The following is a 10,381-nucleotide window of genomic DNA, read 5'->3' on the forward strand; positions in this document are numbered from 1 at the left end:
CGCAAACAACTCTCCTCACTAAGGGGAGAAAAACACAAAACACTTAGTCTGTAAAGTTGACTGCCCTGAAGTGAAATAAAGTTGCACACGGATAAAACAAGATTATATGAACTTTTCAAAAGGCTCATTTATCTCAGAGAGTAAATGAACCCTGGTGTTCCGCTGTAAGGAGTACTCCAATTATTAGAGGAGTAGTATTAGACTCTCTAGTCTTCTTGGAATAATATGATAACTTTCTGCTCTGTCTGTCCTCTCAAAGTTAAAGGCAAAGCTCATTATGAGCCTTAATTTGCAAGGGGCAAAACCTCTTTCCCCTAGTAGGGTTTGTCAGTGTGATGCTAAAAATGATCCTTTGGTGGACTTGTGAGTAATTGATTCTCTGACGCTGACAACGCTCGGGAAAATGAAGGTATAAATGATGGGAGCGCCACGCAGCCGCTGGAGCAAACGCCGAGCGCGGGGCCCGTGGAGCTGGAGTAGCGTCTCAGAGCAGAGGGAGACCCACCACCTCGGAGGTGAGAGCGGGGCGGCCCAGGGGGCTGGGCTGGATGGGGGTGAGAAAGTTGAGACCAACTCAGAGACACCACGTCCAAGAGGCCACTGCCATCCTCTTTGCCCGTGAACTGGTGAGTACATATTAGGCCCCTCGTTAGGGGCTCTGGAATATGCTTTTGACGGTAGGTGCCATTTTGAGGTTATCTCGAATGCGTGGACCTCAATCCCTGGAGAGGTGGCAGCAGACACGTGCCAGGTGTCTGTCTGGGGCAGATGAGGTCTCAGTGCTCCTTTGAGGGTGTGCAGGTGGGCTTCTGGGGCAAGACACCACCTGGCTAGATTCTCCTGTCAAGCACAGGATTCTGCCATGGACCAGAAAGGAACCAAGTGGCTGTGCAAATCAATACCGCGCACCGATCGCTCAGAACAGATTCAGCATAATTGCCTGGAAATTGATAACGTTTTGCTTTCTTGCTCAATTGCAGCCGCGCTCCTTACTCTAGGTTTTAGACACAATTATCTGCCCTTGGAGCACTCCATTACCCCCACGCTCGTCTCTGGACCCGGGCTTTAATGGTCCTGAAATATCTGTATCTTTTACCATAAACCATCTCAAACCCTTTCTGGAAGGAGGTGGGGTGTCACTCTTTTGAATGACCATTCAAGATGCTTCCTCATGAAAAACTTAGATCTCCTTTGACTTGGAACACTATCGGTGAAACAGTTTATAAACTGAATCAGGATGCCAGTGCTTTGGGGTTCTTAAATTACACAGCAGAATATTTAAGAAAGGTAAAAGATTTTTTTTCCAGGAGCTCAAAAATGGCCTTGCTAGTTTGGCACTTGAGACCTGACCTCTGCTGTTAGCTGAAGGTTTATCTGCAGAATTCCTGTAGCATTCCAGGCATGAAGGCTGGCAAAAAGTGCCAACTGATGTAAATCAAATGCCCATTTATCCTGAATCCAGACGACCTCAAATATATCTAATCACAGAATTAGTTTGTAAGCACTGCGGAGAGCTAACTGATACTCATAATGATAGATGATAAACCCTAAAATGCCTTCAGAGCCATCAGGGAGGTGTCAGTGATGCTCTCGGACTCATGCTCAATTTAATTCAGTGAATTCTAGCTCCTTAGACTGGCCAGGTGGAAGATGTCTGCCAACAGCTATTTCAGTCCTAGTGACACAACCTCTATTCTCATCATACCAGAAACTGGATAATTCTTGTTGTTTTCCCTCTTTGTCCAGTGGGATTTTGCCACCCCATGGATTAGGTTCTCATACCCCAGAGGTTACAGTGGTGGCTTGACCCATCCCTGGGGCAAGCAGTTAATGGCAAATCTTGTGCCTCTTGGTTGACCAGATTATGAGGCTGTCCAGCCTCCTTCTGCATGACCACGGGTTACTGGATTTACTCTGACTTGCCCCCCAAAGTCTGCCAATATCAGGTTATTTTCAACTCCCTAAAACCATCGGTTGTGCACAGGGGACACGCCCACCAAGCAGGTGTTCCTGTTTGTCCCCCTTGTTTCTTCCCCAGAGACCCAGTAACAAAGAGCAAAAGCTTTCAGTCTTCTCAGAACCGTTTCCCATGCTCAGGTAATGAATTCTGAAGCACCCCATGAATAGGAAGTCTTGTGAATAAGGGCTTGTTCCTGAGAGGCCCCCGTGCGGATAAGGAGGCCCGTTCTGAAGTGCCCACTCCGAAACTAATTTGATGGAGGACCATGGAAAAAGGCCCTTCTCCTCTCTAGGCTCATTTCCTTGGCTGTAAAATTGGAGGTCGTGATACCTGCTCCCGAGGGCGAGTGTGAGGGTGGGCTGTGCGGGCCGGGTGGGCCCAGGGGCTGGGAATCACTTGTGCCAGCCCTGGGAGAAGGGGCAGCCGGTGGGGAGGCTGAGGTGGAGCTTAGGCCAAAAACAGGGGTTAGGGCTTCGCTCTGGAGGAGGTGAGGTGTTACGGGCTTCTGAGAGGTGAGTGAGGTGACTGGGGGCCTGGATGTGCTCAGGTCATTACAAGATCAGCAGGAAAGAAGGCGAGAAAGTCCCGGATGCAGCTGGGAGACAGAAGAGCAGTCAGTGGTCATGTCAAGGAGACCCCTTTGCCTCCAAAGATCTCCTTACTTAGGAAACTCCAGCTGTGGACCAGGTCGGGAAAGGGGGTCCAGGTGTGAGAGTGTGTATCACTGAGGACAGAAGACTGAAGATCCTTGGTCTGGGGGGCCAAGTTCTAAGTCAGATGCAAAACGCATCTAAAGGGCTTGTCCTGTTGATGAAGGCGCAGAAGGTCTGGGAGGCACGGCAGGTGGATGTCAAAGGGGCAGCCCGTGGGGCCGACACCACGGTCTCATCTTTTCTCTAGCCTCAATCCTTACCGGAATAGTAAACGCTTAACAAGTATTTGCAGGATAAGGGGACTTGGACTTGGTGCAACGAGGAAAACTTCCTAACAGGAAGAGCTGCCTGGAAATAGGACAGACTGGCTTAGAGTTAGTGAGCTCCCTGCCACTCACCGGCAGCAAGTGTTTGAGCTGAAACTGGAGCATTGTCTTTGGGCGGGGAGGATGAAGGGGTGCACACCAAAGAGGGGCTGATGACTGAGGCCTGGATGGCTGCTCCCTCCAGCTCTGGAGGTGCAGGGGTCTCGGGCAGCATTGAACAGTCCCCGGGGTGCTTCCTGGAGTCTTAGGGTATCCCTGGGTTAGTCGAGACCCCAGTGTCTGGGAGAAGAGGGGTGATGCCCTGAGAGGGCAAGTGAGCCCAGGAAAGGAAGTGGATTCCCTCAGGGCTGGCCCTGCCTGCCGGAAATCCCTCCTCAGCAGGACCAGCTGGAAATGGAACAAGGCGGGGAGATGGTGGAACATGAGGGGTCCTGCCCTCTCAAGGGCTGGCTGAGGCTCTGGAGGGGTCTGTATCCCCATGGAGTGCACATCCTGCTGAGAGGGGGTGCCCCTGGGAGATGAGAAGACCCAACTCTGAGATGGCTGAGTCACTCCAAGGCCAGCCGTTTCCACACCGTGGTCTGACAGCAGTGGCACCACCCCAGCCGAGGCAGCTCTCTCCCTGTGGGCTGTCAGCAGGCCCCAATGAAGGATAATTACGTGATCTATGAGATGATTCTGCCTCATGGGCTCCCCGGGCTCCCTGGTCTCTTCCAGGGCAAAATCTAAGCATCTGGAGCAAGATGTATAGCCTTCCTCCCTTTCTTCCAACTCCTCACAAAATCAGGACAGCCTGCTCCCTGAGCATTAGGTCATCGGAGCCAGAGGTGTGTGGAGAATTGCCCACGTGCCAAGCGCTCACTTCAGGTGCCTCATCTCACCTCATGCTCACAAGGACCCTATGCAGTAGGTGTAGTTTTTGACTCCATTTTATGGATAGAGAAACTGAGGTCCAGAAAGGAGAAGCCACTAGTCCTGGGATACACAGCTAGTGATGGCAGAGCCCAGAGGTGAACTCAGATTTGTCTGACTCAGAGCCTGAGCTGTTGGCCCTGTTCAATACTGTCAGTGCCACACGGGGCTGGTGGGTGACTAGGGGAAGGTGCTGGCTCCTCCCCTATTCCTTGCTGAGGCCTGAATCCCATGTATAAGGCCTTACAAGGAGGGGCAGTTTCACCATTATCATTCATTTTATGTTCATCCCTGTGAGGTCAGCAGAGTAGCCTTTTCATGCCCATTTTACAGATGGAGAAAATGAGGTCAGAGCTTGTGACTGGCAGAGGCAGAACTTGAACCCAGGTGTGTCTGGGTTCTTTCTCCTACCCGACAGCTTCCAAAAGACAAGGACCAAACTTGCAGAGAGCCAAGCCCAGGGCTGGGCCCACCCAGCAAAGGGCATCCCAGTGGCTATGGCTTCACCTGAACTTTTCTTCCTGTCTGTCACTTCCCAGGTGCCAGCACAGGGGTGAAGGATGCTGCTCTGGGTGTTCTTCCTCGTGACCCTCACCCTCAGCAGCGGCTCCCACGGCTCCCCGCCCTCCCAGCCCCTCAGGTAAGCAGTCCTGACAACGGGGCCTGCTGGAGTCCTGCCACTCCAAAGCCAGCCCTGCCAGGGTTGCTGCTTAGGGGATGCAGAATCAAGCCACCAGCTGGTCCCCAGCTATCTCCTCGGGCAGCCTCCACTGCTCATCTCTGGGAGGGAGGCAGACTCTGAGCCCCAGAGAGGTCACCCAGCCCAGGTTCCAGCTCTCTCTGGGGACAGGCCACAGAAGGACCTTATAGAGACCCCATGAGCACAGCCCCCCTGGGCCTCCCACCCTGCCTTTTGACCTCTGACTCCTTCCACTAGGATGCCAAGGTACGCAGACGCCATCTTCACCGAAAGGTACCGGAAGGTGCTGGGCCAGCTGTCTGCCCGCAAGCTTCTCCAGGACATCATGAGCAGGCAGCAGGGGTGAGCTGACGTTCTCGTGACTTCTTCCCGCACCCCAAGTGGTGCATCGTGGTTTGGAGGGACCAAGTCTGGTCTCTCCCCTTGCGCAGCATCTGTCATTTCTGGACTCACCATAGCAGAAGGGCTCCAATGTCAAACCTCAGCTTACACTTAACTGATAAATGATCACTGAGCACCCACTATGTGCTTGTCCCTGTGATGGGCTCCAACAGTGACAACACCAGTGGTAGTCACCACTTGACTGTGACTCTGACAGAAACAAAGACTTTGCCCTGGGACATTTACATATACCCAGCACAGTGCTGGGCACAGAGTAAGCCCTTGGTAGTGTTAGCCATTATTCTTAGTTTCTTTCCTTCTTCTTTTTTTTTTTTTTTTTTTTTTTTTTTTTTTTTTTAGTATTTATTTATTTGGCTGTGCTGGGTATTAGTTGCAGCACACGAGATCTTTAGCTGTGGCAAGAAAACTCTTAGTTGCGGCATGTGGGAATCTTTTAGTTGCAGCATGCGGGATCTAGTTCCCTGACCAGGGATCGAACTCAGGGCCCCCTGTATTAGGAGCACAAAGTCTTAACCACTGGACCACCAGGGAAGTCCCTATTCTTAGTTTCTTATGTGCTCTTTCCAACAACTCTACTAAGCAGGTCCTCTTACCCCCATCGTACAGAAGCTACATTAATAGCTTCTAAAGGACACACACCAAAGAGTGGCAGAGTTAGCATTCAAACAGCCTGACTCTACAGCCTGAACACTTTTTAGTTTTAGTTTTTGTTTTTTTAATTAATTTATTTATTTTTGGCTACGTTGGGTCTTCGTTGCTGCGCATGGGCTTCCTCTAGTTGTGACGAGTGGGAGCTACTCTTTGTTGCCATGCGCAGGCTTCTCATTGCGGTGGCTTCTCTTGTTGCGGAGCACGGGCTCTAGGCGCGCGGGCTTCAGTAGTTGTGGCTCGTGGGCTCTAGAGCGCAGGCTCAGTAGTTGTGGCGCACGGGCTTAGTTGCTCCGCGGCATGTGGGATCTTCCCGGACCAGGGCTCGAACCCATGTCCCCTGCATTGGCAGGCGGATTCTTAACCACTGCGCCACTGGGGAAGTCCCACTTTTTAGTTTTTATTTTGAAAAAATTCCAAACTTACAGAGAAGTTGCAGCAATAGTACAAAGGGCTTTCACATTCCCTTCCCTGTAGTCAACAGTTCCTAATATTTTTATTATATTTGCTTACTTTGTATCTATATCTAGACATACACACACAAACCCAGGTACGTATTATTATTATTATTATTTTGCTGAGCCATTTGAGAGTGGATTGCAGTCATCATGACCCTTTATCCTCAAGTACTTCTGTGTTTCTCCTAGTATCTAATCGAAGGACACTCTCTTACATAATCACAGTACAATTTTCACTTAGAGTCCATATTCAAATTTCACCAGTTGTCCCCAAATGTCCTTTATAACAATTATTGATCTTCTGCATCCAGGACCCAATCCAGCATCACAGGTGGCATCCTGGTTGTCATGTCTCTTTATTTTCTTTTAATCTGGACCAGTTCTTCAGTCTTTTGTGACATTGACATTTTTGATTAGTAAAGGCCAGTTCTTTATAGAATGTCCCTCATATTGGACTTGCCTGGTGCTTTCTCATGATTACATTCATGTTATGCAACAGAAGTGATGTTGCGTCCTTCTCAGTGCATCCTATCGGGAGGCACATGATGTCAATTTGTCCCATTGGTGATGGTAACTTTGATCACTTGGTTAGCATGATGTCTGCCAGGTTTCTCCTCTGTAAAGTTAACATTTTCTCCTTTGTAATTAATAAGTCGTCTGTAGGAAGATATGTGTTTCATAGTCTATTGTCTTCACTCCTATAGATACTGTCTTCTTTTTTTTTTTTTTTTGCGGTACGCGGGCCTCTCACTGTTGTGGCCTCTCCCATCGCGGAGCACCAGCTCCGGACGCGCAGGCTCAGCGGCCACGGCTCACGGGCCCAGCCGCTCCGCGGCACGTGGGATCCTCCCGGACCAGGGCACGAACCCGTGTCCCCTGCATCGGCAGGCGGATTCTCAACCACTGCGCCACCAGGGAAGCCCGATACTGTCTTCTTAAATGCTGCTGAGTCTAATTCAGCTGGGTGCAAGAGTCTATGCCAGATATTGGAATAGGCAGAGGGACGAACCCTGCTCTGCTAACTTTGCCCTGGCCTTTCGCAGGCCTCTCTGCGTCCTATTCAAGTAGCAACCTCAGTTGTTTCTCTTTTTCTAATCGAATAGAGAAAGAAACCAGGAGCAAGGAGCAAAGGTACGGCTTGGCCGTCAGGTGGACAGCGTGTGGGCAGACCAAAAGCAGATGGCATTGGAGAACATCCTGGTGACCCTGCTGCAGGAGCACAGGTGAGAATACGTGTGTACGTGTGTGTGTGTACGCGTGCATGTGCATGTGTGCATGTGTGTGTGTTTAGGGACCTCAGAGGTTTCTTTCCCAGAGGGTGGGCAGGAAAAGGAAAGAAACTCCTCATCTCCAAAGGTGTGGGGCTCTACCAAGGGAATGGGGTCCCTCCTTCCACACATCAAGAACCAGAAGAAGGGGAGAAAATGTGCAACAGAGACTGGTCTTGTCCACTGCTGTATCTCCAGTGTGTAGCCAGAGGCCAGACTCAGTGTCTGTGTCCAGAAATGTTACTCAACAGTTCTGGGATAGGATCCAGGAATCTAAATCATCTTAACAAGTGTCCCAGGGGACTCTGATGCTGATGTAGTAGGAGGCGTGCCCTGGTTCCCTTACCAAGTTCATAAAACTGTAAAGCCAAAGGAAGACCAGCCCCTCCCAACATCCTCGGGTGGACAAGTGTGAGCAGCGCTCGTGAGAGGGAGAGATGGGAGTGCCAGTCAGTCCCCCTCTCCCTGAGCCTCACAATCCCAGTAGGAGTCAGGGGAGATCAGCAATGAGTTTTCCCATTTTACAGAGGAGGAAAACTGAGGCAAAGAAGGGGCAGCATCTGGCCCCAAGTCAGGGACTAGGCAGGCCCAAGATCTTCCTTGCTTCCCTGGAGCGCTTCACATGAACTCCACTTCCCAGACAAAGTTTCCCCCAAATGACACGACTGTTTGGAGAAACTCTGCTATATTTTAGAGCTTGACTTTGAACTGTGAGCACGAACGTGTCCCAGCATGACTCTGCCAGGTACTTCTGGACCAAGCTATTCAGCAAATTCAGCTCCCAGCAGAGCTCTCCGTGTGCCCCCTCACCTTCTTCCCAGCCTAATTAAACACCAAGAGCTCAGAGATCTCACCAAGTACAGTCCTGGGGAGATGAAAGCAACAGCAGGGTGACAGGAAGAGTGCAGGAGGGGCAAGAACCAGCCTGGGAGGCAGGATGGACACCTGAGGCCCAGGTCTGGTTCTGCAGCCAACTCTCTGCACAGAGCAAGTCAGCTTCCCAGTTCCCTCCTCTGTGAAGGGCGTGGGTTCGCTCCAATCACCGCCAAGGTCCCAAAGGCTAGAATTCTTTCAAAAAATGCCCCTAAGAATAATGCCTCCCCTGTGCCTCTCACGCTGGGATTAGGTCATCATTCACCTGCTTTATGGCTCCCACGAGGCCCGAGTGGGACAGAGTGGCCCTAAGGAGGGCCAAGTCCTAAGAATGCAGGCTTTGTTCCTGCAGGTTAAAAGCCGGAGGCTTCACAGAGCTCGAAGTCATAGAGCAGAAGGAAGGGGCCTGGAGGCTGCTCCAGCCATTGTTCCCCCTCCAGCTCAACTGCTGCAAATACCAGGACATCACAGTGGGCCTGAGAAAACATAACAGCAGAATGAGTTCTTACACCTTAAGAGTGCAGAGTAGAATGATTTGGCAGATGGCATCCTTTTGCACTCACCCCACTTTGTGTCCACATAACAGTCCTATAAGGTAACAAGTTCAGATTTATCCATCTTTCCATCCCTTAAAAATCATCCAAAGATGGCCAGGCTCTGGGCTGGGAGGACAGCGGTGGATGAGACAGCTGTGGTCTCTGCTCACAGGGAATTCATAACACACTGAGGCAGACAGAAATTAATCAAGTACTTGTACGGTGGAGTATTGAATGTGTGATAAATGGTAAGAGATGTAAAGGGTGTGGTGAATGTGTGTGCTGGAAAGAGTAACCTAATCTAGCCCTGTCTGGGGATTAGAAGCAGCTTCTTCACAAGCAAGTGACTGCCCAGGATCTCACTGGGAGTAGGTTGGGAGAACTGGGGCTAAGACTGAGGTCCTTTTGGGACCCCGATAGTCAGTCTTAACACCGGAGTCTCCATCACCCTAATTCCAGGTGTCCTTTCCCGTCTTGCCTTTACTCCAGTGCCCCCAGACTGAGATTTATCTTTCTTTCTGCGACAGGAATTCCCAAGGATGAAGATTCTGCGTATATTTCCTGCTCCCTGCAGCTGAGACACAACAGCATCTGGTTAATCCTATTTAATTTCTGACCTACCTTTTCCTTCATAAATACAATAAAATTCCCCCATACTGGTCTGCATTTGAATTTTTCTTTTATCTTCAACCTAATTTTTTCATGTTTTACACAGTTACATTTCCCAAAGTGGTATTACAAGATATTAAAAAAAAGCTAACACTTACCAAACACTCAGTGTCAGCCGGGCAGCTTCACGTGTAGAATCTCATGCACTCCTCACACAGCCTAATGGGAGGTATTGGTATCCTTCTCATTTCACAGACGAGGCACTGAGGCACAGAAGGGTGAACTGAATTGCCTTGGTCACCGGCAGCAAGGAGAAAGCTGGGATTCAAACCCAGGGGGTCCAGCCCAGAACTGGGCTCTTAGCCATACTTGTCTACTCTGGGCAAAAGTCATCCTTCATCTACAGGTTACTTGTTCACCTATGAGCAATACCATTTATTCATTCAACAAACATTTCTAGAGCTCCCACTATGTGCCAAGTGCTGTTCTAGGCACTGGGAATACAGTTGTGAGCAAACCAAGTCCCTGACCTCATAGAGCTTATATTCTAGGACACAGGGAGGGGGAAGGGTAAGATGAGACCAAGTGAGAGAGTAGCATTGACATATATACACTACTAAATGTAAAATAGATAGCTAGTGGGAAGCAGCCGCATAGCACAGGGAGATCAGCTCGGTGCTTTGTGACCACCTAGAGGGGTGGGATAGGGAGGGTGGGAAAGAGATGCAAGAGGGAGGGGATATGGGGATATACGTATATGTATAGCTGATTCACTTTGTTATAAAGCAGAAACTAACACAACATTGTAAAGCAATTATACTCCTATAAAGATGTTAAAAAAAAAAAAAGGGAAAGAATAATAAAAACAAGTAAATACAGTAAGTCCCCTGCATACGAAAGAGTTCCCTTCTGAGAGCGCATTCGTAAGCCCAATTTGTTCGTTTATGTCCAACAAAGTTAGCCTAGATACCCAACTAATACAATCAGCTATAGAGTACTGTACTGTAATAGGTGTATAATACTTTTCACACAAATA

General features: G+C 49.7%; 1 protein-coding gene across 1 annotated transcript; it reads left to right on the forward strand.

The window, feature by feature from the left end:
• Positions 1-492: 492 nt before the first annotated feature.
• Positions 493-9,323, forward strand: GHRH (growth hormone releasing hormone). The gene is made up of 5 exons (XM_059038109.2): positions 493-515; positions 4,391-4,491; positions 4,789-4,893; positions 7,163-7,282; positions 9,264-9,323. Exons 2-5 carry the CDS (start codon positions 4,412-4,414, stop codon positions 9,277-9,279), a joined length of 321 nt encoding a protein of 106 aa, XP_058894092.1. The 5' UTR covers positions 493-515; positions 4,391-4,411; the 3' UTR covers positions 9,280-9,323.
• Positions 9,324-10,381: the final 1,058 nt, after the last annotated feature.

The sequence above is a fragment of the Kogia breviceps genome, chromosome 14 (assembly GCF_026419965.1).
Source record: "Kogia breviceps isolate mKogBre1 chromosome 14, mKogBre1 haplotype 1, whole genome shotgun sequence".
NCBI classification, from domain to species: domain Eukaryota; kingdom Metazoa; phylum Chordata; class Mammalia; order Artiodactyla; family Physeteridae; genus Kogia; species Kogia breviceps.